Source organism: Salmo trutta, chromosome 38, assembly GCF_901001165.1.
Source record: "Salmo trutta chromosome 38, fSalTru1.1, whole genome shotgun sequence".
In the NCBI taxonomy this organism is placed as follows: domain Eukaryota; kingdom Metazoa; phylum Chordata; class Actinopteri; order Salmoniformes; family Salmonidae; genus Salmo; species Salmo trutta.
Window position 1 is genome coordinate 3,204,488 of NC_042994.1, and position 27,983 is coordinate 3,232,470.

The 27,983-nt window shown below is 42.2% G+C and overlaps 2 protein-coding genes across 2 annotated transcripts; both read right to left on the reverse strand.

The window, feature by feature from the left end:
* Positions 1–2,479: 2,479 nt before the first annotated feature.
* atf4a (activating transcription factor 4a) lies at positions 2,480–7,653 on the reverse strand. The gene is made up of 3 exons (XM_029739780.1): positions 7,482–7,653; positions 4,972–5,493; positions 2,480–4,357 (listed from the first exon to the last, which is right to left on the reverse strand). Exons 2-3 carry the CDS (start codon positions 5,345–5,347, stop codon positions 3,375–3,377), a joined length of 1,359 nt encoding a protein of 452 aa, XP_029595640.1. The 5' UTR covers positions 5,348–5,493; positions 7,482–7,653; the 3' UTR covers positions 2,480–3,374.
* A 7,289-nt stretch (positions 7,654–14,942) lies between these two features.
* LOC115178449 (uncharacterized) lies at positions 14,943–26,658 on the reverse strand. Its single transcript, XM_029739631.1, has 12 exons — positions 26,491–26,658; positions 24,983–25,114; positions 18,817–18,942; positions 18,482–18,613; positions 18,059–18,142; positions 17,015–17,167; positions 16,558–16,603; positions 16,426–16,477; positions 16,199–16,328; positions 15,750–15,938; positions 15,305–15,477; positions 14,943–15,209 (listed from the first exon to the last, which is right to left on the reverse strand). Exons 1-12 carry the CDS (start codon positions 26,491–26,493, stop codon positions 14,948–14,950), a joined length of 1,482 nt encoding a protein of 493 aa, XP_029595491.1. The 5' UTR covers positions 26,494–26,658; the 3' UTR covers positions 14,943–14,947.
* Positions 26,659–27,983: the final 1,325 nt, after the last annotated feature.

The following is a 27,983-nucleotide window of genomic DNA, read 5'->3' on the forward strand; positions in this document are numbered from 1 at the left end:
ACCGAAAGGTCGCTGGTTCGAAACCCAGAGCCAGCAAGGTAGATAAATCTGCCGTTCTGCCCTTGAGCAAGGCAGTTAACTCCCAACAACAACTGCTCCCCAGGCGCGATGACGTGGACGTCGATTAAGGCCCCCTGCACCTCTGATTCAGACGGGTTGGGTTAAATGCAGAAGACACATTTCAGTTGAATGCATTCAGTTGTACAACTGACTAAGTATTCTCTCTCCCTCCTCTCTCTTCTACTCTCGCTCTCTCCATCTACCTTTCTTTCTACCTCTCTCTGTCTATCTCTCTCCCCTTATCGTTTCCACTCTCTCCTTCCCTCCTCTTCTCTCTCTCCCTCTTTCCCCCCCTTTCTCTCTCTCTATCAGGGTGGTTCTTATCAGGGCCTGTGCAGGAGTGGAAGGCCTCACTACTGTGGACTGTGTCTGTCTGTCTGTCTGTCTGTCTGTCTGTCTGTCTGTCTCTGTTCTCCCGGCTTACATGGTCATAAATAAAGGTAAAATAAATAAATCTGTGACATTTTACTACCCAAGCTAAATGTACTCATCTGCCATGTTTCCTTCAACCCACTGAACTCTTTCACACACAAACGTTTGTACACACGAACAGACACACACTCTCGCATACACGCGCACTAGTCTTACATATAGACACACACAAATATTCAGCGTAGTGACCTCACACTATTTTCATTGCACATACTCACACACTAACCCACAATCTTTTTCACTCTCACTCACTGACACATGCTGTCAACGCATAACTTTTTACCACACACACACACACACACACACACACACACACACACACACACACACACACACACACACACACACACACACACACACACACACACACACACACACACACACACACACACACACACAGACAGAGAGAGAAAGAGACTAATGTTTCCCCTCAGTCTGTCTGGTTTCAGATAAAACAAATGGGGGAGATAGAGATTCTTTCCTGTGAGACATTTTCACAGCTGTGCTTCACTCTTCTCTCTATCCTCCCCCACTCAGTCTCTTTCTCACTCACCTCCCTTTTCTCTGTCTCACTTCTGCTCTTTGGGTTTTGTTCCTTCAGCCAATGGCAAGAAAATGTGTCGAATGTTAGCAGGTTCAAACCTGTTTTCTAAGACTTTCTGAAATAGCTCAACTCGCACCAAGGCTTATTTTCAGAAGATTAGTCTTTAATTTGTTTAATTAAGGATAATATATTTTTTAAACAAATGTTATTGTAAAACAGCTAATGACACAGTATAAGCGAAGCCTGTTAAAGCAGGGTGTACTGGCTAACCCTTAAAGCACAATGACAAACACTGATATTATATAGACCCTATAGACCAGGGATCATCAGCTAGATTCAGCCGCGGGATGGTCAGGGCGCCGGAACATAATTATTCATCATTTGTACTCTGAAAATTGACGTAAGAAGCCCAAACAGATATTGTATTTGACAGAAACAATCATTTCAAACCTTGCTTATATTGGTACAAGAACACGTCTCTATTTATGAGTGGAAATACTTGGGAATACATTTCCTAAATAACATTTTGAGTTGAATTCCTAGTGATTTTATTACTTTATGTCCCAATTCTTTTATGCTAAAAATGTATTCTGAAAAAAAATGAGGGCCGCCAATTGAAAATCCCTGCTATATATCCTTATGTTATGGTTTAATAAAGGATAAATAGCTTGTTTAATAATTACTTAAATAACATTTAAAAACAAATATTAAGAGCTAATCACTCTAAAAGCTCAAACATGTAGTAGTGTACTTGCCAACCCCTGCATTAGCTATTGCGCAATGACAAGTAGTATAGCTGTACTAGTTATAGCATGGATGTTTGCACTACAAACTACCCAGCCATTTCCTGTTTGCGCAATCTTACATGTAAATCAGGTATACCTGGGGCCGTATGTATCAAGAGAGATCCGATCTTGGATCAGTCCCCCCGTCCATGTACTCTTATTCATTGCGATTTAAAAGGCAAAACTGAGCTCAAATCAGCACTCCTACTCCAAGATGCTTAAAATAGACCCGATATTCACGAAGCTCAGGTTGGAGCTCAAGTGTGACAGACCCAGGGTCTGTACTCATAAAACTTCAAAGTAGGGAGTACTGATCTAGGACCGGTTTATATTTCTGATCAAAATTACATGGACACAAGACCTGATCCGAGATCAGCACTCCTACTCAGATTTTTCATCAATATTTCTCCCCAGGACCAGTATCACCTGCCATTCCAGTTGCACAGGCTTAAAATACCAGGGTACTGTTGCTTAGTCATGATGATCAAATTGATTCAACGCTTATATGGTATCAGTCGTATGTGTACACTACTAGTGCCTTACTAAACTTGCATATCAATTTCACTGCAAATTTGTCATGGCATTTAGATTTGCCACTAATAGTTAACATGTACATCTTAATCCAAAAAAATAAAAGATCACACTTCAAACAGATCAATTGAGATTCAATAAGGAGCTTTAATAGTAAACAATAGCAAAGCATTTATACAAGCCAAACAAACATGTAGCTAAAAGCTACACTAGAGTTGCCAACTAGGTCTAGGACAGTCTAGTAGATGGATGGTTTTCTACTATCCAGCGTTAAATAAAACCCTGATGAAGCCAGAGTAGAGTTCAGGTTTCAGGTGAAGATATATACATACCAAACATAACATTTTGACAGAGGGAATTCAGTGTAACATTAAAAAAATCTGCCACAGGGCGAGGCCCCTTTCTGGACTAAAGCTGCATAGAGGAAGTCAAAGAGTAGTAGGGTGACAAGAGGGGGAGGGGGTAAGAGTAAAGGGTGAGTAGGGTAAGAGTAACAGTAGGGTGACAGTTGGGGGAGGGGGGATTGTAACTGGTCTTTGAAACTGGAGTATTTTTGGGGGAAGGTTGTGGGTTGGATCTTGGTAAGAGTGTGGCCGTACTAATTGGTCTTCGTCGTAATTCTACATTTTCCTACCTACGCAGTAACCACGGCCTAGTCAACACAATTACCGTACAACACTTGTGTGTGTTTAATGGTGTTTATGTATACCAGTGTAACACGATGATAGAGTTCATACAGAACTGATGCTCTGCCTGACTAAAATCAGTCCCACATCTTCTCCCCCTGATAATCTCATCAACTTTTCTATCATCTTTCTAGCCATTACCTGACTGCCTTCTCCATTCTCTACCCTTCTCCCAAAGTATGCAAATGCACACTTCCCATCATAGACAGCAAGTATGCAAAAGTACACTTTGGTAGAAGGGTGGATAACCAGGACGTAGCCCCTCCTCCACAAGGTACTGGATCTCATTCTATGCATTCCCTTTCTTGCCTTCCTTCTATCCATCATTTCTGCTGACTATGCCACACTAACAGTGGTCTTCTTCCTGTTCTTTGCTGAGCGGACCTCCTCCATCAGATCTCTGAGGTACTGGATCTCTCTGCTGATGCCGTCAGCCTTCTCTGCCAGCTCACGGTTCCTCTGCTCTAGCTCGGAACACTCCGCGCTCAGCACTTCCTGTTCGCTCTTCTTCTTCTGTCGGTAACGTGTCGCTGCCGTCTTGTTCTGCTCCATCTTCTTGAGCTTCTTCTCCACGACCTTGGGCGCCCCTGATACTGATTTGACCTTGCCGCTGAGGGTTGTGGGGGATGTAGTCTCAGGTTCAGGTTTGGAGTAGGGTTTGGTCCTGGAGGACCCAGCTATGGAGGGAGAAGGAGAGGAAGATGTGTGGTGAGGAGGGGAGCCGGATACAGAGTCGATGCCAGAGTCGCTGTCATCAGACTGGTCATCACAGCTACTGGAGGCTGAGAGGGTTGGCTCCTCTTTAGGGGAGAGGACCACCACGAAGTGGCCTGAGGGCAGGAGGGAGAGGATGATAGGGGCGGTCGTCTGGAGGCTGTCGCTGGGCTCAGAGATGATGGTAGTTGGAGTGTGGGTGGTCTTGACTTCCAAGACATCAACGTCCACTTCGCTCCCCAGCTCAAGGGTATACCCCATGGAGAGGGGTGCTGGAGACTGTGGCTCAGACTTCACCACGACCTCTTGATCCTGAACCGTCACCACAGGACCTCTGACCTCATCCCTTACCTCTTCTTCAGGAAGCTCCAGGGAGGGGAGGTCAGCCAGAGGGATGCCCAGGGAGAGCACCTCGTGTGGGGCAGGGATTGGGGCGGTGAAGGGGTCCACCAGGTCTAGGTCCATCTGGGTCTCCAGGGAGGCCAGGAGCTCCTCGGGGGAACTGGGCGGGGCGTCGGAACAACAGGAGCCAATCAGAGAGTCCAGGTCGAAGTCACTCAGGTCTATCTTCTCAGCCATCCAGTCCATGCCCAAAAACGCATCATCTGGGGAAGAAGCGATAAGTAAATTCCATCTAAATATACAACATATTATACTCAATGTTTATGGCATGACAATTTTAATAATTATTGTAGTGATAACGAAGTAAAAACCGGTCCTCTGAAACAAAATCAGTCCTTTCCCAAACAAAAATCTGCTCTGAAAGACAATATTCCAGTCAATCATGATTTGTGGGGACATTGAAGTTGCTGATACCGGAACCCAACTATAAAACCCTATTGTTTGCCAACATGTTTCCTGTCTGTACAACAGGAGGAAAAGCACCGCTGACACTAGTCTTGTTTTACAGTAATAGCCAGGAAATCTGGTGCAACCAGTTTGTTCAGGTGATGGGTGGCTTGTCATCGCGTGTGGATGTGCAAACAGGTAATACCGCTAGTTACTAACGAACTCTATGGTTAATGATTACCATACATGTTGGTATCGGGCAACTGTTTATGACAAACCGAGCCCAGGGGAGAGCGTAGGTGGGGGATTGCTTAAAATGATAGGTTTAAGCCTAATAGTTGTGATAACACCACAGATGGAACCACCTATAGGGTTAGGCAGCAAACGCTGTGCGTTTTTGTTGTGGTTTTCTTTTCAGCTGTGTTCTCACCTCTGCAGCCGTTTGTTCCCATGTGGGAATGGAGCAGCTCGCTAGAGTCCAGCCACGGAGTCAACGGCATCAGGTGGTCCTCTACCCCGGACCCAGCCTTGCTGCTCCCCAGGAACGAGGGACGAGGGGATGGAGGGAGGGAGTCAGAGGATGAGAGATGGGAGGGGGAAGGAGACAAAGAGGAAGGAGAGAAGGAGGCAAAAGAGTTGGAGAGAGAGGGGGAGCGGGAAGAAGAGAAGGAGGAGAGAGAGGGGGGTAGATCATCCTCTTCATCATGGTCCAGATGGGGCCCCATGGGGTCAGCCGTCAGAAACCAGTTGTCCAGTAACAGGGCCCCAACGTCCTCCAAGACCAGTTGGGAAGTCAACAGGGACATGACTGCTTCTTCTGGTGGTTGTCAACAGTAACAGGGTACTATAACGGGATAACAGAGAGTCTTCGAACGTTGTCGTCGTTAGGGGGAACGGTGATATCGTGCTGTGGTAGACAACAGCAGAGCTGAGGGTGGTTGGTTTGAGAGAACTGGAAGCAGAAAGGAGAGAGATGGAGGGATAGGGGTTACAAATTGCAGTATGACAAGTAGTTCCACAGAGGAGAGAACATTATTGTATTGGTCCATTTACTACATGAGCAACAGAAATGTATTTTGCATATCCCATTCTGTTTGGTAGACTACACATACTGTAGGAGAGGAGGTGGGATAGGGGTGAGATGTCGTGTATGACATGGCCTTAGTACCATCATAGCTAGGCTACAGAAAAAGGAAAATAATCAATAAAATGTATTAATAAAGCCTATTTTTTTTATATCAGATGTCACAAAGTGCTTAAACAGAAACCCAGCCTAAAACCCCAAGCAATGCAAATGTAGAAGCATGGTGGCTAGGAAAAACTCCCTAGAAAGGAAGGAACTTGAGAGGAACCAGGATGTGCGGGGTGGCCAGTCCTCCTGACTATGCCGGGTGGAGATTATAAGAGTGGAGATTATCTCTTCGCCACGTCATTGTTCTGAGGGATAGGTAATCATATCAATATATAGTGTCAGTTAAATGGTGCTACTCATTGACTACCCTCATTGTGTTGTGTTAGTAACACCCATCGAGGAAGTTCTATTACGCTGGCCTGGGTTGAACCGGGGAATAGCCCATCACGTCATCGGGCGAAAGTGGGGAGGGAGGAGCGCCCTTGACAAATCAAACAGTTATCTGCACCGCTCTGTCATGTTGTCAACAAAGGCAGCATGGTGTGTCTTCCAGAAACATACATCGCTTCTCCATATAATAAATATTTAACTCGTTTTCACTTTGAAGGCAGATACAGCGTTTTTATCAAAATCAATCACTTTTGCATGTGAAAACACAGAATCCTACACATCACTCCACATGCTTATTTATGTCACTTTTGTTTTGAGCTGGCTTCACAGTTGGCCAGAGCAGGGCACCTGGCTCAACAATGCACCGGTTCAAACTCCTCCCAACTGGGTAGGAACAAATAAACAAACATCCTCAGTGTTAGGAGGAAGTCTTAAGAGGAAGTATGTGTCTTGGAAATAGACCTGAAAACAGTCAGCTAGAGATATCTTGTAAAACCTGTGGTATCTTAAGTTATGTCCTAGTGACCTAGTCAACAGTAACATTCGGTCGTTTCCTGGAAAATTTGAGGCCATTTGTTCAACTAAGAGCTAAAGGAACAAGTCGAGTCAATAACAACTTTGACTTAATATCTCCTAAAACGCATTCATGCATTTCACAAAATAGTAGAGCTATTCTGGTCTAATACTTCAGTGGAAATTCCGCCAGTGCTGGTAAACTCCCCGCCCTCCGCCACTGGATAACGTTGCCTAATTTGGTCATGATGTGACCGGTAACGCCGCCTCCTCGCTGACTCACTATGGAAACGGAGAGGGGAGGGTGAGGGGAGGGTGAGGATACCGCCATTTTCACAACAACCATCTGTCTTGAAAGGAACGTAGAAAGCGAGAGGACAAAAGTACGCCATTTTGAAAGTGCCACGTTGCCATGTCTGGCATAGTAACTTCATTTATGAGCCTGGGTTTAATAACATTAGTTAAAAATCATAACAATATTGTTATTCAATATGAGAAGGGGGTAGTTCATTAGTTATGACGTAGATAACGGTTTAAATGGCCCACTGTAGATGGCACGGGATCCACATTGTTTTGTCACTTTGTTGAAAGGCACTGAAACGCCGACACTGAATAGCGTTAACATATGCTATCTAACGTTAGTTATTTCAGGCAGACAGTTGATACGAGTTACTATTTCCACAGCTGGGTAGGTGCCAAAGACAGCCCAAATCTAGCTGACAGTCTGACATATCAAATATCTGAAGTAAAGTTAGCTAACAGTATAAGCTATTGTATTGTAGAGTTAGCTAGCTAGAACGCTAACAACAACTTCCCAAGCCTGCTTGCCAGCCACACCTGCCCGACAGCTGACATGTGACTGACTTTACATTTTCTGAGAAGAAATACGTATAATTTTTACTTACGCCATTTTGCGTAAAAAAGCCAGTGCTTGACCGTTGCACTGCCGGGTTGTTGCCGCTGCTGGATAAGCCGCTGCACGTTAAACTGCCATTTTGCGAGGGAGAACTGAGCGCTCGGAATGCTATGAAATAATGTTGAATGTCACAGAGAAACAATGGTCGAGCGAGGTCACATGATTATTTATAGTCCCGCATCACACCCAAGCGTATCCTTCCGTCAAACAGCGCTGTGGTGTATCCCTTCGATCCCGTTACTGCCTCTGATTGGTTCAGATCGTTATTCCGCTCGTTGGAAATAAATAGGTCCAGGGCTATAGTGTAACCGACGAAATGTAGGTCAAATTAACATGTATACATTGAATTAAGATTGAAGAGGAAATTAATGTTTACATTGGTAACTTGTATTTCCTATCTAAAAACCCCAGTGTATTATGTTTGATTACGTGAAACTTGTTGCCCACAAAACGAAGGACTGCAATGTGTAGAGTGGACTACTTCACAAAGGTAGATAAAAGTCAATCTAAGATCGATCAAAATGTATTAGAACTTGTCTAAAGTGATCAAATAATTGGTTTTCAGCCTTAATACACCCATTACTTATGGTAGAAAAGGACACGTTGAATTTCTAGACGAGTCTCTTTTCCAAAGACTATTTGTCCTCAAGGATTCGAGTGTCTTTATTAACTTAACTGAAGACTAATCAACGGCAACTAATCAACAGATTAATACGAAAATTGTGGTAACTTTATTTCAATTTTATAAACAGATGTAGTTTAGTTATATTCTGATGACAACTCATGATTACAATTTAATACATGTCCAATCCCTCCACCTAGTGGTTGAAAAGCCAAATAAAGAAGTAGTGGAGGTCATTGACTTCTCTATTGTGTATCGTTCATCTAAATGGTACCCTATTCCCTATGTAGTGCACTACTTTTGTCCACAGCCCTATATGGTTCCATTTGAGAAACAGACAATGTTACTGTACCATTTGACCAGTGGTATTCAAAGTCGGGATCTAGTGGGTAGTAAAAATAAAAATGTCAATTGATTTGACATTTTTAACAACAAATGTATAGTACAGATATACACTGAGTATACAAAACATTAAGAACACCTGTTCTTTCCATGACAGACTGACCAGGTGAATCCAGGTGAGAGCTATGATCCCTTATTGATGTCACTTGTTAAATTCACTTCAGTGTAGATGAAGGGGAGGAGACAGATTAAAGGATTTTTAAGCCTGGAGACAATTGAGACATGGATTGTGTATGTATACCATTCAGAGGGGAAATGGGCAAGACTGGCACACTGGTTTGTGTCAAGAACTGCAACACTGCTGGGGTTTTCACACTCAACAGTTTCCCGTGTGTATCAAGAACAGTCCACCACCCAAAGGACATCCAGTCAACTTGACACAACTGTGGGAAGCATTGGAGTCAACATGGACCAGCATCCCTGTGGAATGCTGTCAACACCTTGTAGAGTCCATGTCCTGACGAACTGAGGCTGTTCTGAAGGTGAAAGGGGGTGCAACTCAATATTAGGAAGGTGTTCCTAATGTTTGGTATACGTGACAATATAGAAATGTTTTTTAGAAAGATAATTTGAAAAAAATATTTGAGAAAAGATAGTGTCTTTTCATTTTGTTGATAGAGATGTAAACATAATGAATTCAAGGTTATTTGTTTATTACATATTGAGGTTGAGTCAATCGATGTGGAGTGGGGCATTTGTTAAAGTTATTAGTAAAAATATCTACATCTGGAAAAGCAGCTGTCAAGAGTCCTGACAAATCATGATTAACAATAACCTCATCATGCCTTCTTATTCACAGACAATCTCAACTATTCATAGAATAGAATAAAACATTACAGGACAGAATATAATTTAAAAAAAGAATAGGACAGAATAGAACAGATCAGAATAAAATATATCAAAAAATAGTTTATTTTCCTACATATTGTGTACAACTTTTTATTATTGCTAATATTTTTGATAAAGTGTAACATTACTGCAATGTTGAGGTGAGCTTCCAAGTAAGAATTTCACTGTACAGTTTACACACTATCATTTTCACCTCACAAATAAACATTGATTTGGCTCCTCATCCTCTTTCTCTGTCTCTGTCTCCTCCACCTCAGAGGATGAGATTATTTTCCACTAGCTCATCTTTGACCTCGAACACTTCATCCAGCCCTTCATTAAGCTGCTGAGCCACTTTGCGTATCTTTTCCCCAAACTTGTACTCCAGTCCTTTCTTCAGCTTTGGACCATCCTCTTGCTTAGTGAAGTAGATATCCATGCCCAGAGCGAAGCCTTGGAGCACCCCCGATGCCTTACTGCTGGCCTCTATGGCACTGGCACTACCCACTCCTGTCACTTTGGCCACCCTGGTTATGGTTAAGGTTTAGGTTTATTTGATCATCTTGGTACATAAGCAGAAACATTCTTAACATGTTTTGTGTCATATCATATAAAACACAAGTAAAGAAATGATCTGCCTAAATATATCATCAATAAAGTCATATACAACAGATAATGCAGTGCAAGTCCTTCAGATACATAAATGCTAAAACTGAGAAAGTTGTCTCACCGTACGAGTTTCCTGCGTAACCAAAACCTCTTCATAAAGAGGGTGATTGGACTCCTCTCTGTCAACGACGGCAGGCGACCCAAACTGGAAAAAAAACTATGTACAGCTCGGAAAACCAGGTATTACAGTATTGGTAATAAATTAGTGTTAAGATTAAATACTGTATTCTTCATATAGCTCATTCTAATATTTCTACTGCTGTACATTGCATTGTAGTTACTGTTTATACACTCACCCCATATTTATTATATACTGGATTCTTGACATAGATATATTACAGTGAGCTACTGCTGTACTCTGTCATACAATGTGTAAATGCTCCCTGTGTACATACATATAGATTGCATTTGGATTACTGTTAGTGTTATTTGGGTTGTTAATTGGATTTAAGCTTAGCGTTAAACATCTCTTTTCTCTGTCTCACCGTACGAGTTTCCTGCGTAACCAAAACATTTTCATAGAGTGGAAGATTGGACTCCTCTCTCTCTGTCAACGACGGCAGGCGGCCCAAGACGAGGACCCACCACAAGCGGCTTGTATTGGTCCTCTTCAGTTTCAAAATGAAAAAGAAAATAGTAATTCAAGTCATTTTCAGAGAGTGCATTTTCTGAGGCAAATCCTAACTTCCACTCAAGTCTAATTTTTACTACATAGCACTGCGTTGTCAATGGGAGACAACGTGAACATTTGACTTCAGGGGAAGTTAGGATTCACTCCTATATGGATATATGAGAGAAAATGGAAGAGAAGAGTGTGTTGTGGCAAGATACCTTCTTGACCATTTCAGTCACAGTGATTTCAGGATTACTTCTCACAGACAACTTCTGCTGGGCCATAGGAGGCCGCTTCTGAACTGTGTCTGGAGTTCTCAAGTCAATGTATATTTCACACCATAGGTCTCTCAGAGAAGAGTTAGGTGGAGAGCCATGGTGGATGTCCTATGCTCCCCAGGGGGGCAAGAGGATAAAGTCAGGTAAGTCATGTCATAGTTAAAACTGCAGTTGAAATATAAAGGAATTCAACTTGATGTACAGTATGTTGACAATGGTTGAATCCAATCTTACTCTGCCTCCACCAACCCCTGGGTCAAGTGTGACTGAGGGAGAGGGGGGACCACAGCTCCATCTCCTCTGGGGCTCACTCTCCTCAGGCTTGCCCATATAGATGTTCCTGGAGTGGCGCACCAGAGGTGGAGGCTATGGGGGGATGAATCTGCCACACACTCAAAAAGTAGCTAAAGGTGGAAAGGTTAAAAGCAAATACTTCTTTAAATCGATACTGTCATGTTTATAACGGTGAATAGTAAGGAGCCAGACAGAGATGAAGCACCTGCTGAATAACTGTAGTCGAGTTCTAAATAGTAGTATTTTGGGGTATGCGGAAATACAATAAAATGTTATATGTCCCACTTCGAATTGAGTATGCTTCAAATGCCAGGATGTCATACTAATTTCAGCTTTTCATGTGGTAGAATTCGCTGCCTGCTATTTAGGAAGGCAATCATATTTTTCCGACCCAGGTGTGCTTGACAACAGTTGATAATCTGCTTTCTGTACATGCTTTATTTGTCTTTTGCAGTGGAGGAAGAACCCTGGATGTTGCCTGTCTATCCATTTGGACAAGAGTCAAGACACATTTAGGCTGTTGAGTTGTGCAACTTGGAATGAATCATTAGTAATGCCTTGCATCCTTTTCACTTTCACACACACACAAGTGGGCGTGTCTTAAAAATAGGGCCTTGTGTTTTGCGCCATCATGTGACATGCCTGGATTTTAACCTTCATTTAAAGCTTTCTGATCAAACTGTCCTTTTCTTTTGTCAGATTGTCCAGCACCATACTCAGACAATTGCTTCAATTACTTTTAGGTAAGGCTGAAAATGCAGCATTAAAATCAGGCATAATGTCATGATAAAACACAGGGCCCTACTTAATTGTATTATTTTTGCAATGCATTAATTTATGTTTGGTTAATGTAGTCAATACAAGGTTTGACATAAATCCCCAAGTGAGCACAAATAATAAAGTATGTTGGGGCAAAAACGTATGTACTTATTGATCAAAATAAACTTTCATGAAGTCTGCTTATTCCTTTAAGGCTATGCATTGAGAGCTAAATCATACCAGACTCAGAGACACAAAACTCCACAGGTAAATACAAAAAGGCCCTTACCTTTGCCATCACAGATGTACAACTATACTCCTGTCTGAACTTCCCTGGAGATTTGTCTGGTCACAAAGCACTGTTTCTCTCATACACTTCCTCTCTCTACTCACAATACTTTGTGTGCTTAGATCTACTTTTCAGAGGGCATCAAACTTTCTACTTCATTAACTTGAGCCACAACATGATCATGCCCAGGGCTGGTCCTGGACCTTCTGCCGAGACAAAAATTCTCTCAGCTAAAAGTCACAAGGAACAGAACATAATAGCAACCCAATGAATAGGCCTATGCTACAAATTAAACACATCTCGTTAATAGGCTATATAATCCGTTCAATGTCAATAATATAGCCTAATATTTTCAATCTGATTACATTGATAAAATCACTAATGCCCCGGAAGCTCTGCCACCCTAGGTGAGACAAAAATAATTACATCTTAGACATCCTTATGGCACTTTCAAAAGTTAACTTTCCACACAGACAAAAGCTCACAGAAAACGGTAAACTACAACTGCTGACTACTCTTCCGTTGAATAACCCAACAACAGCTGCCTGGTTTTCAACATCTCTTTTCAGAAAGAGAAAAGCTAAATTAATAGGGACATAAAGTTCTCCTCGAATATTATAGTCTGCAGTTTCGCTTCAGATTGTCATAGAGGAATCAATACATCCTCATAAGCATCGGAGTCACGTCTTTCGCGGGCATTTTAGAGCTTGTTTCTATCATAAGGCATCACCGAGTTAAGCATTGTTATAGAACGCTTGATATATGGATACGTTTTATGCATTTCAAAATATAAAGCAACTAATATATATCAGTTTTGCCCTTTAACAAAGGGTGTGTGATACCCTCACTTAATTCGAGCCTTGGTTTTAGTCACACCAAGCCCTTCCCAGACACGGAGGTATTTATTAATCAGTGCATGCGATAGTATTGAAGTATTTGGCTATACCGACATCTATGGATAGGATAATTGTGTCTGTCAAACAGGTAGGCTTCTCCTTTTCGGAAGATGAAGAAATAAGCTCCAATTATATATGTAATTCTATTTGCAGCAAAAACAGAAGGCTGCATCGTTTTGCTTGGAATAGACAAACCTTGGTCGCTCCACTCTCTCCTCGTTCGCCATCCTCCTATTGTAGTGGGCCACCGAAAACGTTCGCTTACCCTCATCTCTTGGGAAATACCCCTCCTTATCGTGATGTGGCCCAGCCTGCTCTAACATATCCCGTAAAGATCCATTCATATATTTTGGCCAATCACAGGGATCTTTTGTTTCTTGTCTGGGAGTCGGATTTAGCAGCAGCACCACAACTGTCATCCGGGACGGGGAGCGACGAATCTGAGTCTTGGTCCAAGATAGGGTCTTCGCCGGCATTGTTTGGAGGTGTGGCCAGACCTGGTGCGACCACCTGTTCTTGTCCAGCCAGAGAGCTGTCATCGGTGGAAGTGCTTGGCTCGGGACTCCTCCGGTTTGCCCTCTTCCCTGCTAGAGTCAGCGAACCCGGGCTCGTCGTTTTCGGCGAATGAATGGCCTGTCCTCGTAGGCTTCATTCTCCACACCGGCGGATGGACATTGCTGCATGCTGAGACATTGCATCAGCAAATATCTTTGGTTCAGAGATTGTGCCTCTTTTCTCATAGTTTGTCAGTTTTAGACATGGTAGCAAATTGTTTCAACTCTATAGATTACGTTTAGCTAAAATGATATCCTCTGTTAACTAGCTAATAACAGGGTAGGCTACTGCCTTAATCACTCATCGTTTGTCACACAAATATATATTTCTTTAAAAACCATTTAATTGGCAGACTCACTTTTAACAATTGGATAATCCCATAAACACATCAAAGGATAGTGGGATTCGGGAGACGCAGGAATGGGGTGGGAACAGCAGCAACGCTATGTATGAGCTGGGGTGCCGCGGGCGGGGTAGTAGCGGATCAGGGGCGCCGGCAGCCAATTGTCATAATGCCTCCCCAAAAATCAAGTGCCGGGCCTAGTCTTGCCTAAAGGGAGGGCCGGCCCTGATCAATGCACCGGAGAGTACATATTCAGTTATAATATACAGTCCTACAAGGCCCATTGAGAGATCATTGAAATGTGAAAAAAAATGAAAATGACTAAATCTGTCTTCTAATTATTTATTTATTCACAACATTGGTTTATATGACAATAGATGTAACAATGGAAAATGTTGCAGTGATACACAACTGAAACCTGGTATACAATTTACCGAAATGTTCTATAAATAACCATTAATAAAATACTATGGTTACAACCCTTTTAGGGGCTATATAGAACACATGTCAAAAGGTTATTTTAATTCTGGTTTAATAGCAATGTCATATTTTAAAAATTCTATAGGTTTTACTATTGTGTCTATTAACAGAATCAAGTACGCTAGCGCTGGAACTGCTCAGGGTCCCTGAGGAGAGAATTGAAAACTACCGACTGTCAACCAGTCTCAATTCACAAGACACTGACCATAATCACATAACATCAAGTCCAATGTGCCGCCACCCCAACATTTTAATTATCACTGGAACCATCACCCTTCCCAAAGAAGCCTTGAGGAAACCACATTTGTGTGTGTGTGTAGGGCTGTCGATTAAGGCAGCCCTCCGCACTTCTGATTGAGGAGTTGGGTTAAATGCGGAAGACACATTTCAGTTGAGCAACTGACTAGGTATCCCCCTTTCCCTTTCTTCAGAGGATGAGATTATTTTCAACTAGCTCATATTTGACCTTGATCACTTCATCCAGCCCGTCATTCAGCTGCTGAGCCACTTCCCGTATCTTTTTCCCAAACTTGGACTCCAATCCCTTCTTCAGCTTCGGCCCACCTTTGCCATCCTTCTTCTGGGTAAAATAGATATCCATGCCTAGAGCAAAGCCTTGGAGCATCCCAGATGCCTTACTGCTGGCCTCTATGGCACTGGAGCTACCCACTCCTGTCACCATGGCCACCCTGGTTTAGGTTAATGTTTAAAAACATGCAAATATTTAAAAAATAAAGTCAATATATTTCCAGACAAGAGTAAATGCAGTATATTAAGATCATACCTGACCACTCTGACGGCCTCTGCGTCAACCTCCTGGAGGGTTGAGAGGTTGTGCTTTCTCAGGAGCTCCATGCCCACGTTGATGAACCTCAAGCAGGCTTCAATGTCACCCATCAGGGCCAGGTAGTCCTGGAGGATCAGCTCAATCTTCTTCCTGTCCTGTGCATTGCTCACCTAAGAGAGATGAAGAATTTACTTCCTGGAATGAAGAGGAGTTGGACAGTGATGTAATGCACAGTACTTCAACATTCTTTTAAGTATCTAAGTTCCGAATGGAACACTTAATGAATTTATCTGAGTGAGTTTCATGGGAAACTAATTTGGCTCCCAGGCCAAGTGAAATTCCTGGTGTCTGTCCAATCAAGCATGAACCATATTAAGTGTGCTATCATCCTTCAAATGCTCTATAAATAAAGTTTGATTGTGTTTGGATTCTAACAGCTCACTTTGTTAGCGATAGCTGCAGAGGCCCCTGTGACCCCTCCAGCTGCAGCTACACCGACACCGACCACTGTCAAGGCCAGTGATGCCCCTAGGGTGAAGGGGGCGAGGATCACCCCTGCCGCAGCCGCCACCCCTCCAACTGCCCCCGTGGCGCCCCCAGTGATGCCAGCAATCTTGGTTCCCTTGGAAACCTTGGATAGAATTAAATGGAATTAAATCTAATGGATTTGTAGAATTGTATTTAAATCTGCTTGGGGTAATTGATGTTAGTTACAGGCTTACATTAAAAATCAAAGGCATTACAAGCGTGTACAGTAGTAGTCTATAGTGCTCCTACCTTGTTTAAGTTGTCTGTACACCGGACTATAGTGCTACCTTGTCTAAGTAGTCTGTACAGTAGGTCATCATCCTCCTACCTCGTCTTCGTTGCCTGTACAGTAGTCTATAGTACCTTGTCTAAGTTGTCTGCGATGCTGATGAGGTCAATGATGTAGTTCTTTAGGGTCTCCCCATGCTTAGTCAGGAGGAGGTTGTACAACTGCAATGCATTCTGGAACCGCTGGGCTTTCTCTTTGAACAGTCTAGATATAGAAGGTCATCAGTATGGAGGGTGGTTAATGACAGAATATTCAAATGTACACAACATTTTGTTAGCTGGGTCTAAACTAAATAACTTACTTTGCTTCTCCCTTCTTGGCCAGTTTAGGGTCATTAGATAGATCTTTCCATGCTAAAAGGCAGAGGAAAATATTAAAGTTACATCTAAACTATGCTGGAATTTACAAAGTACTTTGAGGCTGTGATGCTTACGTTCACTTTTCACCTTCTCCCACCATTCCATCAGACGATCTGCATCCTGATGGAACAATCAAATGAAAGGGTGAAATGTGAATTTGACAAATGGTTGTGGTCAAATTGTCATTAGTGATGATTCTTTGGAGGTTCTGTATGTAACAAACCCACATGTAAATAATATAACACACACACACTATCTTGATGCCTGACAGCTTAGTTGAGCTGGTTATACATAGGAATGAAACCACAACCACTAGTGGCTGTTGGGCCTGTCGTTTGACCACTTAGGGCTGTTTAGGTTAGGTTTTACGGTGTATGGTGAATTTTCCAGTAAATTCTGATCATGAATCGGTTTAGCATATTCCCCCCCTCCCCTAATTGTTACTGTTAGGACCTGGGAAGTGGAAGATGATCCTAGATCTATACCCAGGGGAATTATCACGGAGCAGGTTCCCAGTCATACTTGGAATACCTTGAAGTTATCTTGTTCCTCTTCACTAATGCTGCTTATTGAGAGTGTTTTGATTCTGCCTTTCAGAGGGAGTGACTGCTTTAACGGCAATGGAGGAGGTGGTGGCCTTGCACAGTGAACATGGGTTGCACATATCGGTTGTTGAACTGCTACCTAAAACAATAGAAATACAAGGAACTTTTCAGGACACTTTATTACAGGTCAAACAAAGTATGACACGTCGGGCCGGTTTCCCAGATTAAGATCAAGCCTAGTCCTGGTTTAAAAACCTCTTTCAAAAGAGAATCTTTTAAGAATGGTCCCGTGTGGCACAGTTGGTAGAGCATGGTGCTTGCAACGCCAGGGTTGTGGGTTTGATTCCAATGAAGAAAAAAAAAAAAAAAAAAAAAAAAGCACTCACTACTCTAAATTGCTCTGGACAAGTGTATGCTAAATATTTATAAAGCATCCATTTTTTAAAATCATGTACTAGGCTTAATCTGGGTCTGGTAAATCAGGCTGGTCTCAGACTAGACGAAACATAGTAAACGATAATCAGGGGCCCTCAAATGTATATAATATGTAATGTTTGGTATGGTTACATAAGACAGAAGGTTACTTAAGTCAAAAACTGAAGGAGGATGGATGGGCTGGCGTGTGAATGTTGAGCAACCCAAAAGTTGCATGTTCAAATCGCCTCATGGACAACTTTGCAACTACTTGCTACTTTGCAACTAGTTAGCATGTTAGCTAACCTTTACCCCTAGCCTAGCAAAACAGACTCCTTGTTAATGTTAGCATTAGCCACCTAGCCGTCTTGCTAACGTTAGCACTAGCCACCGTCAGCCACCACAAATTGGCTTCTAACATATATGTATTGCAAATTTGTAATATATTGTAATTCATAACATACGAAGTGAATGATGGCCATCAACAAATAGATACATACTAATTTGAGTGTGCCAGATTTTTGTTTACTGTTACATCCACCCGAGTCCAGGTTGGGGAAACCGGCCCTTGAAGTATGTGAAAAACTTAAACAGTATTTGTAGCTGGTTGTCATACCGTATGAATTTCAGGCGTAACAAAAACCTCTTCATAGATATAGTCATTGGATTCTGCTCTGTCAACGATGGCAGGCGACCCAAACTGGAAGAACAACGTACAGCTCAGAAAACAAGCATTTGTGTTAAGATTACAATATTTATTCTCCGTATTTCTCAATCTAATTTTTACTAGTGTACATTGTAGTTACTACATTTATACACACCACATATGTATTATATACTGGATTCTTGACATAGCTCACTGTAATATATCTACTGCTGTACTCTGTCATTCTTATACAGTATAGTGTAAATTATCCCAGTATACATATTGCATTTGGATTACTGTTCCATTGTTATTTGGGTTGTTAATTGGATTCATACACAACCAAAATGATTATTTGATTTAAGCTTAGTGTTAAACATCTGTTCTCTGTCTCACCGTACGAGTTTCCTGCGAAACCAAAACCTTTTCATACAGAGGGGGGTCGGAGTCCTCTCTGTCAATGACAGCAGGCGGGCCAAGAGGACGACGCGCCACCAGCTGCTTGTTCTGGTCCTCTTTAGCTTCAAACTGAGAAATAACATTCAAGTAATATTCAGAGACAGTGCACTTATGTAAATCCTAACTTCCGCTCAAGACAAATTTCCACTTAGTTGTACGTTAAATGTCAGTGGGAGACAGGGAAAATGCGACATAAGTAGAAGTTAGGATTCACTCTCACTGTATATGAGAGCAAATTAAAGAGAAGTGTGTTGCTGCACCAGATGAGATACCTTCTTAATAAATTCAGACACACTCCCCCCATCCTGAGGGTCACAACCACCTTCTTGTGGAGGATCACATCCCACCGACCACTTATTCTGGGGCACAGGGGGCGGTTTCTGGTCTGTGCCTGGCTTCTAAGATGTCAGTTAAAAAAAAAAAAATAGTGTATATAACTATGGTGTGACACCATGTACAAAATATTAAGAAAATCTTCCTAATACTGAGTGGTGCCCCCTCCCCCCTTTTGCCCTCAGAAGACTCAATTCATCTAGACTCTGCTGCTTCCCACAGTTGTGTCAAGTTGGCTGGATGTCCTTGGGTGGTGGACCATTCTTGATACACACGGGAAACTGTTGATCTTGAAAAACCCAGCAGCGTTGTAGTTCTTAACAGAAACCGGTGCACCTGGCACCATACCCCTTTCAAAGGCGCTTAACTTTTGTCAAGCCCATTCACCTTCTGAATGGGACGCATAGTTGTGGCCAAAAGTTGAGATTGAAAATTAATATTTGTCACAAAGTTTACTGCTTCAGTGTCTTTAGATATTTTGGGCAGATGTTACTATGGAATACTGAAGTATAATTACAAGCATTTAAGTGTCAAAGGCTTCTGACAATTACATGAAATTGATGCAAAGAGTCAATATTTGCAGTGTTGACCCTTCTTTTTCAAGACCTCTGCAATCCGCATTGGCATGCTGTCAATTAACTTCTGGGACACATCCTGACTGATGGTAGCCCATTCTTGCATAATCAATGCTTGGAGTTTGTGGGTTTTTGTTTGTCCACCTGCCTCGTGAGGGTTGACCACAAGTTCAATGGGATTAAGGTCTGGGGAGGTTCCCGGCCATGGACCCAAAATATTCCCCAAGCCACTTAGTTATCACTTTTGCCTTATGGCAAGGTGCTCCATCATGCTGGAAAAGGCATTGTTCGTCACCAAACTGTTCCTGGACGGTTGGGAGAAGTTGCTCTCAGAGGATGTGTTGGTACCAGTCTTTATTCATGGCTGTGTTCTTAGGCAAAATTGAGTGTGAGCCCACTCTTGGCTGAGACGCAACCCCACACATGAATGGTCTCAGGATGCTTTACTGTTGGCATGACACAGGACTGATGGTAGCGCTCACCTTGTTTTCGCCGGACAAGCTTTTTCCCCCCAGATGCCCCAAACAATCGGAAAGGGGATTCGGAGAAAAGGACTTTACCCCAGTCCTCAGCAGTCCAATCCCTGTACCTTTTGCAGAATATCAGCCTGTCACTGATGTTTTTCCTGGAGAGAAGTGGCTTCTTTGCTGCCCTTCTTGACACCAGGCCATCCTCCAAAAGTCTTCACCTCATTGCGCATGCACTCACACCTGCCTGCTGCCATCCCTGAGCAAGCTCTGTACTGGTGGTGCCCCGATCCCGCAGCTGAAGCAACTTTAGGAGATGGTCCTGGTGCTTGCTGGACTTTCTTGGTCGCCCTGAAGCCTTCTTCACAACAATTCAACCTCTCTCCTTGAAGTTCTTGATGATGCGATAAATGGTTGATTTAGGTGCAATCTTACCGGCAGCAATATCCTTGCCTGTGAAGCCCTTTTTGTGCAAAGCAATGACAGCACATGTTTCCTTGCAGGTAACCATGATTGACAGAGGAACAATGATTCCAAGCACCACCCTCCTTTTGAAGCTTCCAGTCTGTTAGTCGAACTCAATCAGCATGACAGAGTGACCTCCAGCCTTGTCCTCGTCAACACTCACACTTGTGTTAACAAAAGAGTCACTGATATGTCAGCTGGTCCTTTTGTGGCAGGGCTGAAATGCAGTGGAAATGTTTTTTGGGGATTCAGGTCATTTGCATGGCAAAGAGGGTCTTTGCAATTCATCTGATCACTCTTCATAACATTCTGGAGTTTATGCAAATTGCCATCACACAAACTGAGGCAGCAGACTTTGAAAATTAATATTTGTGTCATTCTCAACTTTTGGCCACGACTGTACACAATCCATGTCTCAAGATATTTAAAACAATCTTATTTAACCTGTCCCCCCCACCTCCCTTCACTGTTTGAAGTGGATTTAACAAGTGACATCAATAAGGAATCATAGCTTTAACCTAGATAGTCTATGTAGTGGAAAGAGCAGATGTTCATAATGTTCTGTACACAGTGCGTTCAGAAAGTATTCATACTCCTATCCATTTAAGTCTTGCCATAGATTTAAGCCAATTGAAGTAAAACATTCAGTCGTCTCGGTAAGCAACTCCAGTGTATATTTGGCCTTGTGTTAGGTTATTGTCCTACTCAAAAGGTGAATTTGTCTCTGTAGAAAAGCAGACTGAACCAGGTTTTCCTCTAAGATTTTGCCTGTTATTAGCTCTATTCCATTTATTTGAACAAATCCCTAGTCTTTGCCAATGACATGCATACCCATAAATGATGCAGCCCCCATGCTTGAAAATATGAAGCGGTACTCAGTGACGTGTTGGATTTGCCCCAAACATAACACTTTGTATTCAAGACCGATGTTCCCTCTGAGCTGCATGCCTGTGCTAGCACCCAGCTCCCCCGGGACTGCATCACAGAAGAAATATCAGTGCACACAGAAGCATGAGATTGAACATCACTCAATTTTCTAGAGTTTGCCCCCTTAGTGTTACATAAAAATTTCCCCTTTACTGTGGGAATTGTGATCGAATCAACACTATTAGCCACTTTCAATTTAACAATACCGAAATAAAAAAAGTGAACTATGCAAGAGATTGACACGTTCTGCCTACAAAGTAGAATTCTATAGCATTGACAGGCACGACCCATACTCTACACAGACCCCGTGCGCCATAACCAAATCAGAGCTGCAGTAGGCCTATATGCAAACAGACCATTGCCATATATGGATCTGTGCTATTCACTTTGAACTGGACTGTGTTTACAGCATGAGCGGTCATGAGTATATACGCTTGACATCAAAGCGAGAGCTATATAGTGACAATGCTTTTTTATTTTGTAAAGTGGTTTCTTGCATCAAACACCACAGCATTTTCAGTCCCCTTGTCTGAAGGACAAGCGGATAAACAGGTTAATGTCAAGCCCTGCATGTTTTTTCCCCAAAAGTCTCATGGAATGTAGGCCTACATTGAACAACACACATTAGCTGCTACTGTAGGCTGAATAATAGAACAGCCAGTTCCATGTTAAAATATATTGGGATACATTGTCTCCATTGTAAGCCCCTCTAGTAGGCCTTCATTATAATGAAATAGCCACAGTAGCCTACTTGACCACTTAAAACTAAAGTGGGTACAGCCTCAGTGTTCTGCGCTCAGCAGACCAGACATTCTCACTGATGCTACCCTCTGCCTATTGGCTACTTAGCTTATTCATGCCTGTCTCAAAATAGAACACTGCCCCTTTAAGACAAAAAAAGCTAGCTTGTCAAAGATGTCCAGAAATGCACACGTTTTGTGCTCTTGTAGGAAGCAATCACTCCCCCATTGCTGACTACAAATTACCTAGAACTGGGCTAATAGCTAATTATCCTTTGCTAGTTTTGAACACATTTACCAATGTGCACACGTCGCTACATGTACCTCAAAACAAGCCATTTACTCTTGTTTCGGTATGTTGCAATGAAAGTGGCTAATAGAGTTGATTCAATCACAATTCAAACAGAGAAACGTTTAGTGTTAACGGGGAAAACAGAAAGTTCAGTGAAGTTCTCTTGCTTACAGAGAAAGTCGCCTGTATATAGTATGCTCACTTAATCGTGTTTTTGTTTTACCTTGTTATTGATTTCTACATTGTTGGGGTTAGACCTTCAAGAAAGGCATTTCACACGTCTACCGGCTCTGTCTCACGCCAGAATTAGATGTTCATCCATGTTTTTCAAACATCAAAGTTTGAATTGTTTAAGGTTAGGCATTAACTCCAAATGGTTAAGGCTTAAAACAAAAATATCCAACGATAGTCATTTTCTATTCATACATGCAGCCTTTGGCATCAGGGGCAGATGCTTACGCCCATACGTATGGGTGGGTGTGAAATAGAAGCCGAGGCGGCTGATCAGACAGGACGAATTGGCCAATAAACCTTGTATAGAAAATAACAGGACGTTGACAAATACTTTCAGAGCAAAAGATACTGTCTACTAGCCAGGCAACAACTCTTGGCCTTTAAGAAAACTCAAGTATGACTGTACTCTACCCAACCTGTTACCTGCCCTGAGGGAGAGCAGGCTGCTCTCCCTCCAACAAAGACCAACTGAGCACCTAAGTACTCTTTCCAGGAACTCCCACTAGGAACGTTCCATCATGATAGCCCCAAAACACATCTACCATAAATGCATAATTTATCTTCAGTAAACTTATCAATGCAATAGTTTTAAATCTGCCTAAAAATTCTGTTTTATTTTGCAGTGGAGAAAGAACCCTGGATGTAATTGCCTTGTCTATCCAGTTGGACGAGATATTTCAGCTGTTGACACTGAGCCTTGCCATTCCATCCTTTTCACTCTGACTTTTTGCATTTAGATTGTGTGAAACACATGTGACACAAAAGATAGCTACAAACATCTTTCAAACACTGTTGCTGCACAATGTTAGTGTCAGACTTAGTTATAAGCTTATCATTGCACTTCAGTCATAAAACTCCACAGGCAAATGAGAAAGTCCCTTACCTTTGCCATCTCAGATATACCAGTATTCCCCTGTCTGAATGTCTCTGGATATTTGTCTTGTAATAAAGCATGGTTTACCTCACACTTCCTCTCCTTTCACAATAGGAGAGAGATTATTTTGTGTGCATCAATCTACTATTCGGAGAGCAGTGCCTAGAAAAGGGTTTTCTGCATCAACTTGATAACACCATGCACACTGCACCGGGGACTACAGAGTCAGTTGTTATGCAGTGTTTCCCAACCCTTGTCCTGGAGTACCCCCCCCCCCACACATTTTTATTGTAACCTTGGACACGCACACCTGATTCAACTTGTCAACTAATCATCAAACCCTCAATGAGTTGAATGAGGTGTGTTTGTCCAGGGCTACAACAAACTATTGTTGGGGTACTGAAGGACCAGGGAAACACTGCCGTATAACAACTGACTGTAGTCCCCGGTGCAGTTATATGGTACACTTTTACAAGGCCCATTGAGAGAGTCAGTGAAATGAACATGACTAAATCCATTTTCTTTTAGTGATTTGGTTCACAACAATAGATTTGACGATGAAACGTGGTAGCCATTCTGATGCACAACTGAACCCAGGCAGACTTAATGTACCCCGTTTGTCTCACTAATGCAGGGTTTCCCAGACTAGGGGTGAGTGCGTGAGAAAATGTGCGCTTGGTTCATAGAACCGGGGTTACATTAGTAAACTCCGGTTGCCGCTAGTTGAGGTTGTAATAAACAGAGCAACTTCTGTTTTCTTCCTGTGTAGAGACAATGTACTTTTACATCGAAAATATGCCACTTGGGGCCAATTTCCCATTTAGAGCTGACTGACGCTTTCATTTTATCTCACCGTACAAATTTCCTGTGTTGCCAAACTAAACTCCTCTCCTGAGAGGAGTAAAAAAGTTATTCAAGTCATTTCAGAGACCATGCACTCTGGGGAGAAATGTAACTTCCACTCAAGTAGAACGTTCACTTTGTCTCCCATTGATGTCAATGGGAGACAAAGGGAAAATACAGTTCAAACAGAAAGGAATTTAAGACAATGTACACCGAGTATACAAAACATTATGAACACCTGCTCTTTCCATACATAGCTTTCACCTGGTCAGTCTACGATCCCTTATTGATGTCACATGTTAAATTCACTTCAAATCAGTGTAGATGAAGGGAAGGAGTCAAGTTAAATAAGGATGTGCCATTCAGAGGGTGAATGGGTAAGACCAAATATTTAAGTGTCTTTGAACAGGGTTTGGTAGTAGGTGCCAGGTGCACCGGTTTGTCAAGAATTTTAACAGTGCTGGGTTTTTTTCACTCAACAGTTTCCTGTGTGTATCAATAATGCTCCGCCACCCAAAGGACATCCAGCCAACTTGACAACTGTGGGAACCATTGGAGTCAACATGGGACAGCATCTGTGGAATGCTTTCGACACCTTGTAAAGTCCATAGTTTGACAAATTGAAGGTGTTCTGAGGGCAGAGGGGGTGGGTTGATTTGAATCGCTTAGTTTATGGACAGTGTCTTACCCTGCCTTCACCAACCCCTGGGTCAAGTGTATGAGATACAGAGGGCGAACCAATTCTCCATCTCATCAGGGGGTCACTCTCCTCAGGGTTGCCCAGAAAGATATTCTTTGGGTGGGGCACCAGAGGTGAAGACTGTTGGGGGAGTGGGACTGGGTTTCTGAACATTTCTACATAATGTGGATGCTACTATGATATTCTTGAATGAAGTGTGAATGATAAGAAACACTCCCCCCTCCCCCAAAAATGCTAACCTCCCCTGTTATTGGTAAGAAGTTAGCATGTTTTGGGGGGTATGATATTTGTGCCTCAACTTTCTTACTCATTATACAGGATTGCCCATAATTATACTAGCATCAACATTATGTAGAAGTGTTCAGAAACATTCTATTCACAAAATTGACAATACATTATTTACATTGGGCACAAAATAATCTGAAACACCAAAAACAAGTAGGAAATGCATCCAACACATTTGTAGAGTCACAAGCTTGATGTAGTCATTGCATTCTAGGAATATGGGGCCAAATCAATGATGAATATAGACCCTGGATTGCTGATGGTATGCATTATTGGCCATTGAAAGGCTTTGAAGCAATAGGTCAGCCATAATTGCCGCTCCCCAGTAGGCGCAGTCTTCCATAGGAATGGAATTCTACAGTATTTCAATTAAATATGCCATGGTCAAAATTACACGTCTTTAAGGGATTTATTCTGGTGACCGATGCTTGATAAAAGTATTATCGCTCTTACCAATAATCTCATCATGATTAGTTTATCCGCACTGCATCTGCGCGCTGTTGGCTAGTGATGGGTCGCTCTCGAACGGACGGCTCTTTGAGCAGATTTTTTGGGGTTAACGTCGGTGGCCGAATCGAAGAGGTGAAAGAGTCAGTCATAACATACCGGATCAAATCAAAATCAAATTTATTTTAAAGCTCTTCTTACATCAGCTGATATCTCAAAGTGCTGTACAGAAACCCAGCCTAAAACACCAAGCAATGCAGGTGTAGAAGCACGGATGCACTCATGATTTGGATTATAAGAAAAAAATAAAACGTAAACGTTACAATAAATGTAATAGGCCTACCCGAGTTCCAAATGCCTGAACGCAATTGTTTGTCCATGCAAGTAATGTTTTATTGTGTGATAATTCAGTCTGATTGATTTTAAAAGTTGAGTATCTTCATCCATCGCAAACAACTTCGATAACCGTTACTACTTTAATCTAAATATATTGGTAATATTATGCAGCAAAAACAGCGACATCGGATTTGAGTAACCTTATGGGCCTGTTGGAACACAAGTCATGACGAATATCTACTTTGTTTGATCAGCTTTTTTGAACGGCCGCTAACGAAGGCGTCCTATGTCCCACGGTCTGCATTCCATCTACTGCATGCACGGTTAATTTCCACATTTCCAAGTATTCTCATTCAGTCAACACATTAAATGTTAAATCAAACCAGACTCGGAGTCCTACTATTCCACAGATAAGACAAGGCCCTTACCATTTCAGATGTCAGTCTTTTGCCACAAAGCAGTTTCTCACTGATCTACTCCCAACAAAGAGGAGACTGGTTCAATTATGTGCTGCACCTGCGATCTAGTTATTCTGGGGGCAGAGCCTATAAAGGCTTTCTCCATCATCACCTTGATTGATCACCCACTTGATAAGGTCATGTCTAGACTGGATACAGCTTTTGTCAAATTTGACATCAAACATTGATAGTTTTTAGCTAAGCCTTTTCCTGACCTTAACCCAATTCTCCTAACCAGAGACAGATAGAGGACTCATCTTTATATCTGTTCCATTATATATGTGACAGCATGGGCAGCGCCATTGAGGCTACAACCCATAGGAATCTCCACCCAGTTGACTACTTTAAAAGGGTGGAATCCCTCAATGGCACTGCCCATGCTAAAACTGCCTTTTGGCTGCTAGAGGCCTCTATCATTCTCTATGGCCCACCTCTTAGTACATGTCGCTGGGTGGGAGTGTGATGCCTTTAAAACTCACTGTTACATTGTTTGACCTCCCTGTGCTTGCACCATATTTAATCACTCTAATTATGATGTTAGCCTACTTCCATCCAGAGCATATAGGCTATTAAGGCTGCGTTTACACAGGCAGGCCAATTCAGATATATTTTTCCACTATTGACCAATCACATCAGATCTTTTTACATCGGATCATTTTTCTGGGATGATCGGTCAAAAGACCAACTAGTGGAAAAAAACACAGCCATTGAATCTGATCGTTTGACTTCCGATTTATACAACGTCCATATGTGGATATCAATCCTGGTTCTAACCCAATCCTCCATAGAGCTCGCCAGTTTGTAGTCCTAAAAAACGGAAATGAATTACCTATGCTTCGTTCAGCCATTCCTATGGGGAAAATGAATGGGCAAAGAATAGGGGTTTGGGATAAATGACGAAAAATAAGGTCTGAGGTTAACACAGGCTTAGGAGATCTTATACGTTTTGTTCTATGAGATAATACCCGTCAGCTAACATGACCTTTATGAATTATGAGGCCTTTTATGTTCTTTATATGATTACATAAATGCTTCAAAATTCACAAAAAGTGAGATTCTCATAGAACAAAACGTATAAGATCTTCTAAGCCTGTATTCACCACAGACCTTATTTTCGGTGTTTATCCAAAAACTCCATTCATTTTCCCATACACAACACACTGACGTCACGCGACTCTTGGCTGTAGTAAGAAAGCCATCGCCACCTGCGCCCATTCAACATAGCCTAGATTTACGTTATTACTTGTAAACAACATAACTTTTTGGGGTTCACATACGCTTACAATTATGTTTTGATTCTAGCTTGAACAGTTGCTAAGACTATATTTGGTTGTGATCTTAGCAAAATAAATATTTTGGATGCAACAGTTGTTAGCTAGAATGCTCATAGACATAGGCTGTAGCAAAAGCTAGCTAAAGAGCCATTTTACTGGTTGAAGCGCTTAAGTATAATGCAGTTGATT